The 21233-nt window shown below is 45.8% G+C and overlaps 1 protein-coding gene across 1 annotated transcript in view; it reads left to right on the forward strand.

The window, feature by feature from the left end:
• The window catches only part of LOC144773748 (guanylate cyclase soluble subunit beta-2-like), a 152135-nt gene that overhangs the window by 36972 nt on the left and 93930 nt on the right, over positions 1–21233 (forward strand). Inside the window, exons 5-6 of the mRNA XM_078658881.1 lie at positions 11983–11992; positions 13323–13373. Of these exons, the coding sequence (XP_078515007.1) occupies positions 11983–11992; positions 13323–13373 (61 nt within the window). The remainder of the gene's footprint in view (positions 1–11982; positions 11993–13322; positions 13374–21233) is intronic.

Raw genomic sequence — 21233 nt, forward strand, 5'->3', positions numbered from 1 at the left:
AAAAGAGGCTCTCAAAGGCCCCTAAGACACAAGGAAACATCAAGACTTTGCCTTGCATACTTACCAATTTTAGAGATGTGGATAGCTGCAGTATTTAGACCAGGCCTCGTTTGCATTCCAGAAATACCTGCCAGACACAGACATTTCTGAAAACAAGATGCCTAGGGTAGGCTGGGGAAGTGTAGCTTGCATAGATCTCAGGGACTTTTCTTATACAGAATGACTTGCAAAGACCAAACTTTGGCTAAATCATAGACTTTTCTCATATGTTTATGATGGAAATTATGGAATCTGTGAGGTCTAAAACATTCCTATCACGCTGCATTCCCACACTACTCCCATTAAAATACTACCCAAAATATTCACAAAATATTGTGCATTTAGCACATTACTTTTATAGGACCTCGTAACAGCAATTTATGGGCTATGACCATAAATTAGATAGAGGTAAAGCAGAATTTCAAAGGAGTCAATACATTTCAAATAGCAGATTCATGCTTCACAGATCTCAAATTGCAATATACAAAACTCACAAAATGTTAGCGAATGTTCTGCGGAGATGTGTAGAGAGGTCAATTATAATACAAATGCTTTCCACCTCAACTGCCCTGATTATGGTATCCATAATAGTTGTTTCAAAGAGATGAATCCTCAGCGTGTTGTTGATCTCAAGGGGAGATGTTCTTTTGCATTGAAGAACTTTTTAAAACACAGTATTAGGTCCAGTTTAATAAAACAAGATTTGATGATGTGTAGGGGAAAAAATTAGATGGAGGTTAATGTTAATTAAATTTGTTGAGCGCATGAATACCAGGGGGTGTCTTGGCGCTGTTGACTGCTGTAAATCCACCTAGTTGCTCAGTTCTGGAAAAGCCAGGTTTTCAACTTTCTCCTAAAAATTTTAAGAGAAACTGCTCCTCTCAGCTCAGCTGGGAGTGTGTTCCACAGCTTTGCTGTACCATAAGAAAGACTCCGAACGCCCCAGCCCGAAGTACGTATTCTAGGTACCTTCATCAGTTTAGTCCCTGTGGACCGCAGCTGTCTGGCTGGATGGTACCAAACAAATAGCTTTTTGAGCGACCAAGGTCCGGTGTCGTTCAAAGCCTTGAACTCTATGCAGAGGGCCTTAAACTCTACTCGTTTGGCCACTGGAAGCCAATGAAGTTGGCAAATTTCCTTGGTAATAGATTCATATTTGGGGATATTGCTCAACAATCGAGCAGCCGTGTTTTGGATAGATTGAAGTTTTTTTAAAAGATACTTATGCATACCAAATACAGACTATTACAGTAGTCCGATTTGGTGTGGACTAGCGCGGTAACCACCAATTTTCTGGACTCAGTGGGGATATAAGGCATGATTTTCCTAAGTTTTTATAATCATGAAATGGGAGGCGGTGACAGTAGCATTGGTCCGATGAGATAATGTTAACTTGTTGTCAATCCACACGCCTAGATTTTTTGCCTTTGACACAGGTTTAGGTGCTTCACACATCTCTACTAGCCACTAGAGATGGTTCCATCTGGGTTGCAACTCCCCAAAGATAATGACCTCAGTCTTTTTGGATTTAAGCTTTAAACAATGCTGGCTCATCCATCTGTCGACTTCTCTCATGCAGTTCTGAAACTGAAGAGAGGGAGCAGTTTGTTTCTTGTATGCTGCCACAACTATCTGGGTGTCGTCCGCGTAGGACGTTAAATTAAACCCACATTTTCAAATCAGGGGAGCCAATTCTGCAACATATATATTAAAAAGAGTTGGGCTCAATGACGACCCTTGGGGGACACCACAGGGGAGCACATAGGAATTTGATTGGAAGCCTTCCATTGTAACAGTTAGCCTCCTATCTTCCAAAAAGGAGGTCAAAAGGGGCAGTGCCATTCCCTGGACCCCCATTGATTCCAGCTGCCGATGCACTAAGTTGTGGTCAACAGTATCAAAAGCAGCTAATAGATCGAGGAGGACCATGGCTGCTGATCCTCCTCCATCCATCACCGTTCTGATTTCTTCTGTACCGTTTATCAATGCAGTCTCAGTACTATGTTCCTGACGGAAACCGTACTGGGAGTGATCAAGAAGATTGTTGTCCAGAATAAACTGAGATAGTTGCTTATTTATAATCTTTTCAACTATCATGGCCGGGAATGGTAGGCGGGCAATGGGACGATAGTTTACCGAATTGGACACGTCTAGAGTTGGCTTCTTTAACAACGGAAGAATAGAGCAATCTTTCCATATAGATGGGAACTTGCCTAAAGTAAACATCATGTTAAAAAATCTGAGTGAGAGTAGGGCTAACCATTTCTGTTCTCTTTTTGAGGACCCCAGCAGGGCAGAGATGGTTAGGGGAACTGGATTTAATCTCTAGTATATGAGGTGATCATTTCTTCTTGTACCCGGGTGCTGCCCCAACCCTACTTAAGGTGGAATTTGGAGCACGGCATTCACCATTTTTTCCTCATGTTCAACCCTGCCATTAAAATCTGTTACAGGGAATTGGAGTGGGTTGGCCCCAGAGGACAAATTGTGCAATCTTTGTTTGGGTTCCATACAAAGTTTAGAGCACGTCCTTTTTGCATTCCCCTCACTTCATATTAGTCATCATCACTTATTTGGAACCATTGTTTCAGAAACACGTAGTTCACTCATCAAAGGAGTCAATGTGATTTCTTTTTAATCCTTTGAATGAAATGATTTTACCTTTAGTAAAAAAAAAAACATATTGATAATGTATTCTGCATATTGTGTAAAGTGGTTCTCATTGTAGATTTGTATCTGTGAGCATATTTAATTTGCTTGTAAGTCCCTAGTAAAGTGGTACTACTTGTGCCCAGGGCCTGTAAATTAAATGCCACTAGTGGGCCTGCAGCACTGATTGTGCCACCCACTTAAGTAGCCCTTTAAACATGTCTCAAATCTGCCATTGCAGCGTGTGTGTGCAGTTTTAAACTGTGATTTAGACGTGGCAAAAGAATCCTTTTGCCAGTCCCAATCCTTCCTTTTTAATACATATAAGTCATCCCTAGGGTAGGCCCTGGACAACCCACAGGGCAAGGTGCAGTGTATTTAAAATATTAAAAAATGCAGCATTTAGTTTTACATGCCCTGGTAGTGAAAAACCCTTTAAGTTTGATTTTCACTACAGCAAGGCGTAATCTCCCATAGGATAACATTTGACTTACTGTAATACATTTAAAAAGCTGAAACTGCCAAAGGGGACCAGGTACCCAGATCATGTTGGTGTCTTTGGAATTGTCATGAACATTTCTCTCTTATGGTAAAGTTGGATTTTAAATTATAAGTTTGAAATGCTACTATTAGAAAGTTGTAATTTTCCTTCCTTAGTCATTTAGTGCCTGCAGCCTGTCTCTGGTTCACATGACTGGGTGTAGCTGACAGTTGGGCTTTGTGTTTTCCTCAAACAAAGCCACACACAACAGAGAGCATAGGTGTGCCTGGAGGGGCCATCGCTTTCAAGATGGTAGGGTGGAGCTGGGCACAGCCCTACTTACACTTGAATAGGCTGTGTCCTGTCTCCACAAAAAGGGCTGCATACACCCTGAGTTAGTCTGGAGCCAGGGCAGGGGAGGCAGGAAACCTGAGCACTTCAAAGGGGAGACGTCTAGAAACTTCTCCCACTTCAAATGAGGCACCTGGTATAAATATTTGAACCTCAGACACCAACTCTTCAGTACACTACCGGATCAGACAGAGGGACTGCTGTCCTGCTGAAAGCACTGCCACTCTGCTGGACAGCTGCCTTGTTGGACTACTGCCTTGTTGGACTACAGCCTTGCTGGAAAGCTGCGCTGCTGCCCTTCTGTTCCTCTGCCTTAGTCAGAGGGATTGGACTTGCACCTGACCCCAGGACTCCCAGAGTGGCTAGTCTGCTAGCCTCTTGTTCAGAGCCACAGGGACATAACAGACTCACAGCTACCTGAGCCAGATCCAGCTGGAACAAGTCCCGGATCCCCAAGTGGTGCCCCTTAGTTCCTAAACCCTTAGTGTGGGTTCAGAGAGGCTGAATTGAATTTTTGGGCACTTCATGACCGGGAACGGGCCTGTTGGTGCCAAAAACTTGCCAACCGCTCACCACTCCAATGTGAATTTCTGTCAACGTGACTCTTTGCACTACAGCATAGACCAAATGCTGTGAGCACCACCGTGAAGCTCCAACCCACTAGCTCACAATAACAACAGGATGTTTGCACTGCAGCGACAACCATCTGCGACACCAGGCTTGCTATTCACTTTACATCGATAACCGTCCGCGACACTTCTCTGCTCCACTCAGCCTCCTCCACCCCAAACAGGATTCTGTGCGCTGGACTGAGAAGTGAGAAGTTAACATTTGAGCAGGACTAATCTGGTCTGCCGACCCATGCTGCATCACAGTCAGCCTGAACTTGTGACTTTCTCCCAGTCTCACACCACCAGATAGCCGCGAGTCGCGCTTTGAGCATTTTGGAGCTGTTTTCACCTAAATCTTTCAAATTGCATATCTCTGGTTCTACTGATTGTTTTATTTGAGTTTTGGTCTTGATATATTTAATAAATATTGCTCTATCATTCTAACTTGGTGTGGGAGTGTTCTTCTGTTGTGCTTACACTTATTAACTCTTTGAAGTGCTGTATAAATACTTTACATATTGCCTCTAAGATAAGACTGACTGCTCTATGCCAGGCTACCAGAGGGTTGAGCAAATGTTACTTTGGGGTTTGCTTGTGCCTCACACTGACAAGGATTGTAGTTTCTGCTTTGTTAGGGTTTCACCCCCTCAACCAGTAACCCAATTTCTCACAGGGGTCACGAGGGAATGGGCTATCCATGAAGAGTTCTGCGCTAAACACCTAACATGAATTGGGTTTCAGGAAGTAGTGAGATCTCTGTAAAGACTTGTCCACATAGTGAAGGCTGTGCGCAGTAGGGGCTTGACCACATCACTTTTTGCCAACAGGAGCTTTTTTTATTTAACTTTTCTACCAGTTCTGTGGTATTCCCATAGGAGCCAGTGATGGCCTCCTGTTATCTCATGGGAGTCCTTTGGGGTCTCCGTGAAAAGTCCCCAGTACAAAATCTGTGCATAGTAGGGAATTGACCACTAAATGTGGCTTGGATGTCTAGAGGGAGTGGGTTCTCTGTAAACAGTTGCATACAACGCTAAGGCTGTATGTAGTAGAGGCGTGACCACCTAAGGGGGTTTGTAGGTCTGAGGGAGTGGGCTCTCCATGAAGAATTCTGCACAAGTAGAAGGCTGAGTGAAGCAGGGTCCTGACCACCTACTGGGGCTTTAGTGTCTGGAGGGAGTGGGATCTCTGTAAAGACGTGTCCACAGAGTGAAGGCTGGGTGTAGTCGGGGCTTTACCGCTTAATGGGGCTTGAGTGTCTGGTGGAAGTAGACTCCCTTTGAAAACTTCTGCACAAAGTAAAGGCTGTGCGTTTAGGAGGCCAAGCCACCTACATCTCTTTGATTGTGTACAACAGATCCCTACCTGCAAAGGGTCTAGTACAGGGTGAAGGCTGTGAGTAGTAGGGGCTTGGTTAATTAATGGGGCTTGGGTGGCTGGAGGGAGTCGGTTTTCTGTGAAGACTTTTGTAAAAAAACAAAAGATGTTCATTGTAGGGGTTTGGCCACCTGCATCTCCTTTATTGCACACAAGACTTTGCCTACGAGCAAAGGGTCTGGTACGGGACTAAGACTAAACGTAGTATGAGCGTGGCCACCTAATAGTGTTTGGGTGTCTAGATGGAGTCGGCTCTTTGTAAGACTTCGTTACAAGGCAAAGGCTGTGCGTTGTAGGGGCTCGGCTATCCATATCTCATTAATTGCGCATGAGAGGTCGCCTACACGGAAAGGGTCGAGTACAGCTTTGCATAGTAGGGAGGATGACCACCTATTGGGGCTTGGGTGTCTGGGGGAGTGGTCTCTCCATGAACAGTTGTGCAGAGAGCTGCTTTGTACATAGTAGGGGCCAGACCACCTACGGGAGAATGAGGGCCAAAATGGATTGGCTCTCACTGAAGAATTCTGTATGGGGGTGGGTTTGTGCAATAGGGGCCTGGCCATGTAAGGTCAGGCCCCTAATACACACAGTGTATGAAGCGAAGGCTGTTTGTTGTAGGGGTTTTGCCCCCCGCTTCTGATTGATTGTGCACAAGAAGGTCTCACAGGAATAGCGAATGATCTGCTGAAATATCTTTTTAACTCTAAAAGGGTCCCTTTAGGGTCCTCTCATAAATCTAAGGAATGTCATAGTACCCACTACTCTGGCCCCTCCTATCTTATTTTAAATGTCAGGATATGGGGAATTAGTCTCTATGTCATGTAATAGTAGCCGCAACATTTCTGTTTGTGCTTTAGCCTGCCAATCAGATTCTTTGGTATTGCAGGACCAGTCCAGGCCTGTGGTACCAAACAGGTCGACGAGAAATCAGCCAATCAGAATGCTCTTCCTTTTTTAATTTGCTGTACCTTGAAATAATAAATATTTAAATCCATATAGATAGATGGATACAGTGCCTTTGTGTCAGCTCTGTTCTTCCACTGGTCTGTCTGTCATTTACACTCTACTTCCATCTTTGACAACCTTCTTGCATGAAGTAATAATTGAGTCGACATCAGTCGTTGTCTCTCTTGCCCTATGAATGACGTCATTTTCTGATAATGTGTGCACCTATACCTAAAAATGAGAGTGCCTCAGTGTCAGGGTTGGTTGGCCAGTCCTTTAAGGGCCAGATGTATCAACACTGGATTTTGCTTCTCTATAATTACAAATTGTACCGATTAACTATAATAGACTCGCAAAATGAAATGTATAAAGGTTTTTGCAAATAATTTGCGATTCCTACATCTTCCTTAATAGTGAATCGCAAATTGCGATTTGCTATTAAGGAATGCCTTCATATTCATTTCCATGGGCCCAGAGGCCAATAGGAATGAATGGGAAGATATTCGCAATTTGCGAGTACCATATTGGTACTCGTAAATTGATAAGGCATTTTTAAGGGTGACAGGGGGGGCAAAAGGCCACCGTGATGCACCACCCAAAAAGGTAAGTGTGGACATGTGGCACACATGCATGCCCTAAGGGCATGTATGTGCGCCACATAGCACTTAGATAAATGCAGAAAAGTGAATTTTTCAAGGAATTTGCAAATTATCACCAACTAAAAGTTGGTGGTAATTTGCGATTCCTTAATGCCAGTTCGCAATTTGCGATAGCTACAAGAATTGCATTTAGGGAATCTGTGAATCGGCCCGTTTGTGATCGCAAAAAGCGTTGATACATCTGGCCCTTAATTTCTAATTTTCTTCTTCTATAGTTTCACTTTTTATTTCTTTGCTTCTCCTCTTATTATTTTAATGTTTCTTAAAGGGATACTAGAGCTCTCCAGGCAGTGCCAATTGGTTGCTATCTTGCCGCTCATTTCCTCCACATCCCATGTGGCCACTTCTTCTAAACCAGGAACCCATTATGGAATGGTGTTGTCCATAGTGTATAATTGGTTTACAATTCCAAGTTAACCAACATGTTGGTTTAATATGGGGCGGCCATGCTGGAACTTTAAAACAACAATACACTATTTACAATACCTCTGCAATAAGGACACCCACTGCTATGTTTAGTTAATTCAGCATATGTCAGATGTGTTAAATCAGCATGATTATTTTTTTCCGCTTGTATTCTTTTACTTGATCTTTCATAGGTTGTTGAGTTTGTGTGTGGTTTATTGCGGTTGTGTCAGAGGGGGACTGAAGAAATGTAGTCTGTGGATGTACGAATGCATGCACGAATGCAAAGATGAGTGATAGAATGCATGTATGCCCACTGATCGAGTCCTTAAACCCATACATTTTTATAAAAGGCACTTAAACGCATAAGCGATCGCTTGCTCCATGCCAATTATTCTTAATTTAAAAAAATATTATTATTGGTTTTTATTGCATTTTAAATCACACAAAAAAAAGCACATACCATAATGCAAAGAAAAATGAAATGATACAAATGTAGATCACATACACCAAAAGCAAGAATGAGACTTAACAGTGCCGATACAAAGCATGGAGGTGAGTAGGGAGGAGGGCAGATGAGGCGAGGGGGACATCACAGCAAGGTAATAAAAACCCATAATTGAATGATACGGCGGGCATAATACTGTTATAGATAGTGCAAATAGACATAAGAGTATCACAGGGTAATACCAAATCATCTGTAATAGTACTCTAGGACATTGATTTTACACAGACTGACCACAATCATATTCTAGTCATCAGGTGCATCTGCCGCGGCCCGCTGAGCAGCATATTGAGCAAACAGACCCCAAAAACTCTTCGGGCGATTAAAAGGAGGGAGCATTTCGTTATAGACATCTGATTGGGTGTTGCAATAAACCATATCGTGTTCCCACTCTGCCACAGACGGCACAGGGCTCCTCATACAGCGCATCGCTAACCTTCGCTTAGCCAGGAGCAGACCCATTGCCACCAGTTCACGCACTGTTTTCTTAAAGGGTTTAGTATAACCTTGGAGTGCTAACAAGGCATCTGGAGCAAGGGAGAGCCCAATTATGTCATTCAGCTTCAAAAAAGTCTTTCCCCAAATATGTTCCACCTGTGGGCACTGCCAGGACAGATGAAAAAAAAACAGCACGAGGTGTACGACAGCGCTCAACAGTTATTGGCGTCATGCAAACCGTACCCAAAAAAACGCAAAGGGAAGTGATAGACTCTGTTTAAAAAATGTAAATGGGAAAGCCTATGATGACCGTTAATGGAAATCTTGCGGGTGACTTCACAACATTAGGAACATACTTCATCTTTAATAGGAATGCCAATATCTAACTGCCAAGCCTGTCGAACTCTGCTGAGGGATGAAGTCTTCATGGCCAAGGCCGAGGCATATAGTTTGGAGATTGCCTTTCACGGGGTCTGAGCGCTCAAGAGTGCAGTCAAAAGAGGACTATCCAAGGGTTCCAGTAACTCTTCCCCGAGTATCGCCCGCAAAGCATACCGGGTTCTGAAGAAGTGGAATCTCGTCAGTACCTAGTGCGTATTGTCAGTGCACGCTACGTCTTCCCAAGCACCTTCACGCCCACGTTTAAACAAATCGCCCATGGTCTGTGTGTGCAATGCAATTTGTTGAGGAAGTCCAGTGTAACCTTCTCCGAGCTGAGCACAAACCATTGGCACCACTCGCATTCGGGGCGAATATAATTGTGCCCCATCATACATTCTAAGCTAAGCATTCCACGCATGAACAACAGAATTGATTGAGTGCATTATACGGCACCGTCTTGTTGGGGCCTGCGTGAGGAAGCGAGGCAGGGAGTGCGGGCAGCGGCAACCCTCTCGATCTGAAGGTGAGGTAAATCATGGGGCCCGTGCACCCACCTGTATGCATGAGAGGCCTGTGCGCAGGGCCGGACGGGCCATAGCAGGCACCGGGCAATCCCCCGGTGCGCCGAACGAGTGGGGGGCGGTTTTGGGTCCCTAGGGGCAGTTTTTGTTGCATAGCTGCAAAATCGGCCTTGTACCAAAATCGGCCGAAAACTGGCCCCGGCAAAGAGATCGGCGGCACCTCCAATCCCCCCGGATGGGGAGGGGGGCCGGCAGAGCACTTTGCCAGGGCTGGTTGTCGTTCCCAGTCCGGCCCTGCCTGTGCGGCCCTGTAATACAGTTCAAAATTCGGAGCACTAAGTCCTCCAGCTGTGTACGGAAGCATGAGAGTGTCCAAAGCGACTCTAGGGGACTTACCAGCCCAAGCTAATTTGGTCATCAGAGACCGGAGTTCTCGAAACAGATGCTGCCGCACCACTACTGGGATGTTAACAAATAGAAAGAGCAGGCGAGGGAGCACAACCATCTTCATCAAAGAGACTCTGCAGGCCAAAGACAATGGAAGACATATCCATCTGTCTATGTCATCACCGAGCTTATCAACCACTTTACCATAATTAGCTTTTATTACCACATCTGCATCAGAATGAACTTGAATGCCTAAATAGCACACCGGGTCAGTGGTCCACTGTAGTGGGAAGTCGAGTGGAAACTGAGCTGTGGAAGGCATCAGTGGGAACAATATGGATTTATCCCAATTAATCTTGAGGCCGGAAAGCCCACCAAAGTGCAGCACCTCGCGTATGACGGGGTATTGATGGATCTCGAGAGATCACAGATATATAAAAGTGTATCATCGGCGTAGGCTGAAGTGATGAGATTGTAATGAGGAAAACGAAGCTCCCTGTGCCAGTGACATTCACGCAATACCCGCAGCAACAGCATATAACAACGGGGACAGCGGGCACCCATGTCGGGTACCCCACGAGATTTGAAACGGGGCAGAGACCACATCGCCCGTGCACAGTCGAGATACTGGGGAATTACATAGTACTGAGATCAATTGCAGATAGACCTCCCGATCCCCATGTGCCGCACCACAGCATGCATAAATGTCCATTCAATCGAATCGAAAGTCTTTTCGGCATCTAAAAGAACCGCAGCAGCCTTGACCTCAGGACGAACATGCTGCAGGGTCCCAAAAACATTGTGGAGATTATGTGATAGCATGCTGCCCGGAATGAACCCAGCCTGTTCAGGGCCGATCAGCTGAGGGAGTAGTGGCGACAGACGATTAACTAAAATGTTCGTGTAAAGTTTGGGATTCACGTTAAGTAGTGAGAGCAGACGATAAGAGGGGCACCTATGAGGATCTTTATCCGGCTTCAACAAAGTGATGATCAACGCTTCGAGCTTGGGAAAGGGCATTATACTGTCTGCGGCTATCTCATGAAGAAAGATATGAGACCTTTTAGACTGTGACCGTAAGGCCATCCAGCCGGGGGCACTGCCCTCACGCATCGACCCCAGAGTGAGCCGAACCTCTGCTGCCTCAATGGGGCGCATCAAAATGTATTCTTTAATCCTTACAAGGTGGACTCTGGAGTCAACAGTTAACCCGAACTGCTGAGCCTTTTCTGTGAAACCGGTCAGAGGAAATCAGCTTTTCTATTGCAAAAATTTTGGGGCATTCTTAAAAATCGAAACACTATAGGTGGTCGCCAAGCCGTGACGGCCAGTGCAGGTAAGAGAAGTGAAGCAGGGTGGGGGGAGTTGACAGACGATGACGAGGGAAAATACAATTTAAAAAAAGAAAGCTACTTATCTTGCATTCGCTGTATCGCCAAGTCGGCAATGTGGCGAGCACAAGATAAGTTGGTTTTGTCTTCGATTTTATTTCCCCCCATCGTCGTATGTCAATTACCCCCTCAGCACCCCCACCCAACCTGCCTCACCACTCTTCACTGAACTGGCCATCACTATCGCCAAGTCATTTTCAGAGCAGTGCTGGCCCTGTGTAATACATAATTCTTTGCCTTTCATACATTTCACTTCACTGTTGGAAAGCCCATTAAACATATCATGTGTGTGGTCAATGGTTACAACACAATAAATGCATTAACACTGAAATGCACAGACTTAAAGATCCTTTTAAACTAACACTCTCATGAATTTGCATTTGTATTGATTTCCCCCTATCTCCTTGGATGTGTTCTTGGCCCTACTCCAGAAAGTGAAGTCCGGTTCCCCAGTCGATTGTGCGCCTGCCCGCTTCCTGAAAGTATTTTTCACCCATTGCCCCGACCCTCCTCTTTCTCTTCTTAATTTCTCCATTTCCTCTGGTTCGGTCCCCAAGTATTTCAAATCCGCCATAGTTCGTCCTATTTTAAAAAAAAACCTGGTCTAGACCCTTCCCTCCCCTCTAACTTTAGGCCTATTTCCCTTCTCCCCTACCTCGGAAAGATCCTGGAGAGCTACATCACTTCTTGTCTCTCTTCTTACATCGAGGACAACCACCTCCTGGCCTCCCACCAAGCGGGCTTCCGACCGGCTTACTCCACCGAGTCTGTTGTCCTGTCTGTCTTGGACGAGCTAAAGAGTAAGGCAGATTCTAACTTGCCCCAAGCCTTGGTGCTCCTCGATCTGTCCGCTGCGTTTGACACGGTCGACCATGCCATCCTTCTCGACCGTGTCAGCGCAGCGGGCATTCAGGGTACTGCCCTCTCTTGGCTCGCCTCTTTTCTTAAAGACCGAACCCAGGCGGTTCATCTTTCCAGGTACTCCGCTCCTTCCCGCTTGGTCCCCTGTGGAGTTCCCCAAGGCTCCTCTTTGTCCCCCCTTCTTTTTAACCTTTATATCCGTCCTCTTATTCTTTCCCTCCTTGATATGGGGGTCTCCATGTACAACTACGCGGATGACCTCCAGCTAGTTTTTGATCTTTCTTCTCCCTTGCACTCCCCACCCAAATTTCACTACACTTTGGTTTTTATTTCAGATTGGATGAATCGGAACCAACTAAAGCTCAATCTGGACAAGACGGAGTTGGTCTTGACTGGCTCTTCTTCTTCCCCTTGGTCGACTGCCTTCTGGCCCTCCATCTCTGGCCCTCCACCTTTACCAGCGGCCTCGGCAAAGACCTTGGGCATTAGAGTCAGTCGGGATCTCTCTATGCATGCCCAGATCAGCTCGGTTGTTTCCTCCTGTTTCCTCTCCCTCCGAATCATCCGAAAGGTGTCCCGTTTTTTCTCTTCTGACGCCCTTAAACTCATTATTTTGGCCATGGTTCTTTCCCGTCTTGATTACGGGAACAGCCTGTACGTTGGCATTCCAGCGTACGAACTTCGCCGCCTACAGGCTGTTCAGAACCAGGCCGCCCGTCTTATCCTTCACCTTCCAAAGTTCTCCCACATCACCCCCGTTCTGAAAACTCTTCATTGGCTCCCCATCTCTCAGAGATCTCTCTTTAAGATGGGCTGTCTGGTTTTCATGGCCCGAGCCCGCACCGGTCCAGCCTTTATTAATTCCCTTGTCACTCCCTATACCCCCAACCGTTCCCTCCGTTCCGCTAATCAGTTTCTCTCTAATGTACCTCGGTTCCGCAGATCCAAAACCGGAGGCACCAGATTTTCTGTTTTGGGCCCCTCCCTTTGGAACAGTCTCCCTCTTCTAATCAGATCCATCACCGTCTATCCCCAATTTCGTAAGGCTCTAAAAACCCACCTTTTCTCCATTGCTTATTCTTGTTAAACAGTTTTGGTCTCCCTCTCCCTCAGTCTCTCACCTCTAGCGCCAGAAAGCCGCTTGGTCACAGTGCGCTTTATCAAGAACCTTTTTCATTTCATTTCATTTCATTTCCATATTTCCTATATTCTCTGGGCTCTATACATAATATATTAAATATGGTTTTCACCTGTCTTTCACAGAGAGCAGAGGAATCAACTCAGGAAAAGGACGTCGCACCCACAAGTTCATCTCGCCCTCCAGGAAAGAAATCCTACTGGGATATTGTCAGAAATGTGGTCATCTTTGGAAGAGGTTAAGTAGAGTAAAGTTCTGACCCTCATATGCAATGGTTTAATAATTTACTGGCATTCACCATGTAGACCCTGATTACCAGTATTGTGAAATCGCATTCGGACATTCCTGTCAGTTGGAATTACAGTGACTGGCTAGAATCTTTACATGGAATTCCTGGAATTATGAGTTAAACCTAGAATTTTGAATGCTACTTCTTATTCTTGCAGTTATAAAGATATTCATCACATGCTTTAAGCTTGTAGTAAATGTCTGCTTTAAGAGGGTGCTGGAGGGAGATGAGGGCATGGGGAGGGCCACAGAAGCAATGGAAAAATGTCATCTGACAGTGGGTAATATTACGCACTTTCCCATGCCTAGGCTAGGGATCTGGAGCCTCATTTATGAGGCCGTGCGTTACTTTTACGCCGCCGGTGCGTCACTTTTTGTGCCGCACCAGCAGCGTAAAAAATGTGCCTTGTTGCACCATATTTACAAAGTGACGCATCTTGGTAGATGCATCACTTTGTAAACCCCTGTGCCACATTATACCTATGCCAGGTATAATGTATGCAGGGCGGCGTTCTGACGCAAGAAGGGATCATAGAAGTGACGCAGTGAAATGTATAAGATTTCACTGCGCCACTTCTAGGACACAAATGCATCAATTTCTTACGCCTGCTTCACAGCAGGCATAAGACTGACGCAGGCCCTTTCACATTGGGCTTGCCCCATGAAAGGACACACTGCTGGAGTTGCGTCACTTTTGTGACACACTCCAGCAATGCGTCACTTTTGCGCCATACAGATACGTCAGAAATACTGACATATCTGTAACTCCTTGAGCCATGATGCGTCATACTGTAAATATGACGCATCATTGGTGTCGCAAGGGGGGAGCAGTGAAAAGTGACGCATCGCTGTTTTCACGCAGCGATGCATCACTTTTCATAAATGAGGCCCCTGGTAAGGGCTAGGAAAAGGGGTTTGATATGTCCTGCAGGCATTTCCCAATGTGATTTTACCAGCTGGATTTTCCAGACAGTAAAAGCGAGTCCAGTATTTCCGCGCCCGGAATAGCCTGTGTGGAAAATCAGGACCCTTACAATTGTGAGGCACAGCATTCCACAATTGAAATCAGCTCAATACAGATGGAAATCAGGGAAATAATGTTTTCTAGCAATTTCATATTTTTATGAAAAAAAGTTCCTATCAACTTCAATGGCGTCTAGCAATATATAAATATGGTGAGGCACGATGGCGCCAAAATCACCATAAATACTATTCCCACCCAATGTGGCACTTCTCTCCCGACAATCAGTGTCCACGAACAAGAGAGGGAAGGACTTGCATGACAGCAGCTCCAGGATTGGTTGGAGCTGGCTAACACAGTGCTCATTTTGAGGTGCCAGCAATCCCCTTGCTTTTTCCCAGCCCTGGGATTGTTGGGTCCACAGTGTGCATGTTGAGCTAGCCGTCCCAAGACAGCCGGCCAATCTGACATACACACTGGCAGGGTCAGCTGTCACCCTACAATCAGAGGATTCAGCCACGCCTCCTGCACTCACACTTGCGCGACCCAGTGGCAAAATAAAATGCCATTGCCATGCCATTTTATTTATTTGTGTTTGCTTGCTGCGTTTGCAGCAGGCGGGGCGATGCTCCTCCGCCCTTTAGGAGGAACCGCCCCGCCCCTGATCAACTTGGAACACAGGTGGGCTGTTTAACACGAATCAGACCTGAGTTTAATCCTCAATGGACACTCCCCACATATGATGCAAGAAGTATAGTGACAACTGGGCTGCATCCAGCTGATAAATGTCTGTGGCTTTACCTGTGACCAACTATTCCAATATTAGAACCACTTGCTGACGTACAATAAATTGAAGTAAGTTTGTGGGTGCGCATGGTTAACTTGTTAAGCCTGTCTATGAACTGGCTATACATAAACAAAAGCACCACTCAGCAATGCTGCTTCTTTTCCAGATGGAAAACAGCCATTTGAAATGCATAAATACACATTTGCTGCTCTGCACAATTGGGTGCTGATTCTCGGCTGCACAGCCAGCTGAAACTCTAAGTGCTGGATGGGCCATTCTGCCACTCAGGCATTTTCCCAGTGGGCTGCAGACAAAGGGGTTCCTTTCAGAACAGGATGGGTGCCATGACCCATATGTGCTCCCCTGACCCATTCTCATCACAGCTCCTGTAATGTGGGCCGGTTAAAACATTTTGTAAATGCTGGTTTTGCCTTCCAGTCAAGCCCTGCACACACCTAATGAATGTGTGCCTCTTTCCACTCTTTAAGCATTCGTGTTTGGAACAGCGGCCAACTTAATACATTAGGTTTTACTATATGCCCAGCGTCTATTTGCCACACCTTCGGTGAATGTTGTTTTGCTTATCACGAGATAATATGCAAGAAAGGGAGGACAAAAGCAACTTATTTGCTGTAGATATTGGAGGCATCCATTGCCACCACAAATCCATGAGTAGTTTGCAACCATGCCGCTTCCGCGTTTTGCCTCATCCCTGGCATAAACTGTTCATTGAGTCTACATCAAGCCACCCTCACTGCTACTGGAAAATCTCTGGCCATTCTGGAATAGTGCAGGGAATTTAAATACAGCTATGCAACACTCATGGTACACACCTGTGCATACAATATAAAGAAAACATAAGACCAAGTTTTAGACACCATCAAAGCAATCATAACTTTCAAACTCTTTGTCTGCTCCATTTCCTTCTCCTTGGAGCCTTCTTTGCATCTTACATCGGTAGGTACAATTTTCAAGATTTAGACAAACTCCTTTCTCCAGTGTTCTCTTTCAGTGACATCATCAAACGACTCACTCCTCTGTGCCAGTGGCATTGTTAGCCATGCTTGATTACTTTTTCGTTGTTACCAGCACCTGGTCTTCCTGTTACATGATTGTTACTTTATAAAGCATACTTAAACAATCTTCAATCGATCTAAATCCACACTTTTTTATGTAATGAAGAAACTATACATTTATTTTATTTTTGTGCTATTTATATTTCACAAACCGAACCATATGGGTAGCTGAGCACTGTGACAACGTGTGAGAACCCTCGCAAAAGTAACTTAACCCAACTTCCAACATCGCTGTCTATCGCAGGAAAATTACGCCGTGATAACGAAGCATTCTCAACATGGCGGCCCCATGCGATAGTCACCAGATAACGCGTCAAATGTCTGCGTTAACACCAACACCATACCGCAAAAATGCAAAACGCGATTGCAAAAAATCCTGCAATGAGGCCAATCGCGGTACAAAAAGTAACGAAAACCAGCGACAGGCTTGCAAATCCCATGCTTCTAGCGGGAAAATGCACTATAAAAACAACAGAAACAACACACCAGAATCAATCCAAAGTGCGTAGCGACATGGAAGCACCCTGACCGAGCGCAGAGGCTGACGTGAACCCCACAAGCCCCACAGACCACCAGCAAGGAATAATGTGGTCGGGGAAGGCCAAGGAGAAGAGGGAGAGGAAGACGGGGTGCAATCCGCAGCAAAACCAGATCAGCTTCACGGAGGTGACAGAACACATCCATCAACTGACCCACAATTAGACCACCGGGAATGCAGTCGGAGTGTCGAGGAGGACAATGGAGGAGGCAAAGAGGCTCTGGCATGATGTGAAAATCTAAACCAGGCACAAAGGCGCTACCAACAGGAAGGCAGCAACGGTGACAGAAGGTAGGAGTCATGCGCCACAGGAGGAGCTGGAGGAAACGGAGGCCATAGTCAACAGTCTGGAGGCACTTGACATAACAACCACATCAAAGGGAGTATAGTGATTTCCAGTCAGCCATAAACATCGTCCTCTGTCACAGTGTAATCAAGACACAGTTCCAAATGTGTGACCTATTAGTCTGCTGTGTCAGCCGGTAGAGTGCGTAAACAGGAAAGGAGTACTGTGCGCCTTGCTCACGGAGGCCGTGACAGACATAGCAGGTTGTCAGGGTAGTGGGCATCGGGCTTGGAGCATATACCGGCACGTGGTGGGCCCCCTTCGACACACGCCGGTGTAGGCAGGTAGGCATTCAGCTTCCCGGGGTGCAGCAGGCTCACAGGATCGCAGGTAACCCAGCTCATGGCGACAGCATCGGCCTCGTGGCGGGGTGAGAGGCGCCGCCCTGGCAGGGACGTTGGCCATTCTGGAAGAGGACCACACCCAGAGTTACCTGCCATTTATTCACAACCCAACATGGGCCTGGCGTATGCTGGGCCAGCCCACTCCGCTCACGCTTACAGGGGGGAACATAAAAAACTACATTCCTGCGATCTTCCCCACTGGCTGGGGTGACATGGTTGCGTCCACTGTCCACAACACTCCAAAGACCATTGGCGTGTGTCAACATGGATATAAGGGTGTGGTCTGCATACCGCAGTCTGGCCCTCATATCCACGCCACACTTGGCATTATGTACATTCTCATTCATCGGTCACTCGCTTCCTACGCACATGCCTGGCCCCACCTCTTCCGACATTCTGCCATTGTGAGGCTGAGGTGCCATGCCATTGATGGCTAATGTACATGGCTGGGCCACGTTCCCACAGTGAGTTGTACAGTTGTGTCTGGTGGGTGTGCATGTTATATGTGATCTTGTGACGTGCACATTTCCTGTATTGTGAGTTGCCTGATTGTGGGCTTGAGGTGTGTGGTGTATGCATTTGGTATTGGCCAGCGAGCAGTGCATTTCCATGGGTGCCATCCTGATAGTGCAGGTTGATGATGGACTGTCGGAGGTGTATGTATCATGCACACTGCCTGGGTGGTTTGCGGCGCATTGGCGGAGATTCCCAGGTGGTCCACTACTGCGTGCACATTGGTGTGATACGTGCGCTTTCTGTTGCGCTTATTGTGTGCAGTTTTGCCCGGGGGCACAAGTGGGACATGTGTGTAGTCAATTTTCCCCTGCGACGTGTGGAAAGCCAGCTGTGGCGTAGATGCCTTGCTTGGTCTCCGGCTGATCTTGTGCAGTGTGGGGGACATATTGGTACTGGGGTACCAAGCTGATGGTGTCATCCATGATGGTTGTGAGGGACTTGGATTGGCCTGGCTGTGTGACTCCGCCGACTCAGGCTGTTGTTGGTTGGAGGGAACCAGAGGCCAACAGGCTCATCACGGGCAGCAGCTTTGTCTGAAGTGGGATGTTGGTTGTCTGCTGTGTTGGTACCCTCAGCCGGTAGCCAATGGTGGTCAGGATGCGGGTGTTCCCTTTGGGCCTGTAGTGGGCAATGTCATTATCTGTTGTTGGGGCTGTGAGGTTGGTGCATTTTCTGGGGTCGCTGTGTTTGTCTGCGCTGCCTCAGTGTTGGTCCGGGGGTGGTGGCAGTGGGTGTTGTGGTCCTGTTAGGGCTCCGACCTGCATGATCAGTGTCTCCATGCCATCTGTTGCCCTTCAGGTGTGACTGTGGGCCGGGCTCCCTTTTGTGATGCAGGCTGTGGTCTGACTTTGCACCAGGTCAGAGCAGGTGTTAGTTTCCTGCTGGTATCGCGCCTTATTGCATGTTTTGTGGTCGTATCGCCGACCTGGCTGGTCGTTGAGAATGTTGCGGAGTGGTTTTGTCATGGCTTTTTGCATGGGAACGCCTACTCTGCATTTTATTAGCGATAGTTGCCGGGGTCGTAGGTGGCGATGTTTTTTGCGGCTGCTATCACACGTAAACTGATGCTATGGGATGTTAGCACAAGCTGGTGAAAGGGGTAATAACTTTATCGCTACTTTGGCTGTGATAAAGTGCTGTTAACTCTGTGATAGGTCCTTGAGAACATGCCCCAGAGTATGTATAACTAGCTAACAATTTCTTGAGGCAGCGTCTATAGCTGTGCTTCCAAAACTTTTTTGAACCACAACACACTTTTTAGTATGACAATCTTCAGCAATCCACCTAGATTTAATGGACACAAGGTGGGCGATTTTTTAAGGAAATAAAGCATCATGTGTTACCGCATTGTTATTAGCAAACAGCACATTTTCCATTGAAATGGTCACTAAATTTGCACAGACATACAGTTGTATTCATTTTTAAAGTTTTATGTAGTGCAAACATGGCACATGAGGGTATCAGAGCACTTTAGAAATGGGCGAAGTAAGAGACAAGTAGGAGACAAGAGAACAGTCGCATATACAAGAGAGGTATAATCCGAGAACATTAACAAGTTGAGTAACTATAACTCAATAGGAAATTATCATATAATAGTCATGATCAGCAAACGACAAATAATCAGGAGAGAGATCAAGAGACAAAGGTGAGATCTACGTAAAAAATGTGTTAGTCAGAAAAGTTTTCACTACTGTTTTTGAAGGCGGTGGTAGACGAGATCAGACCGATTTCTCGAGGCAGAGAGTTCCAAGTTTTTGGGGCGATATCTGAGAAGGCTCGGTTGCAACATATTTTTGGGTGGAAAATATGTGGCTTTGGCAGCAAGGAGCTGCTGCTTTGCAAAGATCTGCATCCACCAGACAATTCTAGATTTTGTGCCAAGTAACTGGGGATATTGAAATGTAGGGCTTTGCACACAAATTTTAGATGTATTCTTGCATCATAAGGGAGGCAGTTCAAGGAATTTAGATCCAAGGAGATGTGTTTGTTTCTTTTTGTTCCAGTGATGAGGTTGGCAGAAGCGTTAAATAGGCCCTTTTTTGGGGCCAGCTTGGATCTAGGGAGGCTACATAGCGAAGCATTTCCGTAATCCAGCCTGAGAATGACTTGAGCTTGGACTGCAGATTTAAGGTCGTCCTGGGGGAGGAAGGGTAATTTGCTCCTTTTGAGGCGGTACTGACGTGTACCTGCATTTTCAGGTGTTTGTCGAGTGTAATTTCCAAAGATCTCACTGAGTCTTTTATGTGAGGTGAGTAGTTGAGGGCAGTTAGATGCTTCATCCATAGGTAAACTTGGGAATGTTGTTGGGTGGGGAAATGAGGAGGAATTCTGTATTAACCGTGTTTAGTTTGAGATGGTTGTAAGTTAGCCAGTTCTGAGTATTTTGTAGAGCTGTGCTGATGGACTTGATGTCTTCTGGGGAGGAAACTTTTAGGTACAAATGGGAGTCATCAGCATACATGTGAAAATAAATGTTAGAGGATTTAAAGGAGTGTGCTAGCAGTTCCATGAATAAGTTAAAGAGAATGGGTGAGACACCCTGTGGGTCCTAGGGTGACCGCTGTGGACTTGAACAGGGATTAATTAACCTATATTGCATACAAATGATAATGTGTGTAAATTGGGTTTCAGTGAATATTTATTATTTGTGCATCACCAAGTAAAGTATCTTGATTTGCTTTGATCCATCAGATGTCAGAATTACAAAAGAAATGTGCTTCATTCTGCTTTCCTAACTGCTGAATGTGCACAATTCATCTACAGATATTCACATTTTGCTGTGTGTTGGGAAAACATGACATCCTCCAGCTTTCCTAGCAGCATTGTTGCATAATTCACTTTATTTTTCTTATCTGACTAGAAAGTGATAGAAGTTCGTAAACACCCGAACCCATGTACAAAGATAAGCAGTAGAATAATGGACAGACTTTTTTTTAACTGCAGCAAATGGGACATGATAAATTGAGTTTAATTGCACCTTTATATATTGCCTATATTGCTAGTGGGTCGAGACCAACAGTTTGGGAAACACTAGTCTATAGGCATAACGACTAAATCACAAGATGTATTAGGCAAATGAACAGATGCAACAGTAGCTAGGTGGGTCTATCAATAATCTGGATTATATCAGTTTGAGTTTTTAGAGCTTTCGGAAAATCTAGGAAGTTCAAATTGTACTTAAGTTTGTGTGGAGTCTGTTTCAAGTTCTAGGGTCTTTACTGGAGGATCCTTGGTTGAGAGT

Source organism: Lissotriton helveticus, chromosome 8, assembly GCF_964261635.1.
Source record: "Lissotriton helveticus chromosome 8, aLisHel1.1, whole genome shotgun sequence".
NCBI lineage: Eukaryota > Metazoa > Chordata > Amphibia > Caudata > Salamandridae > Lissotriton > Lissotriton helveticus.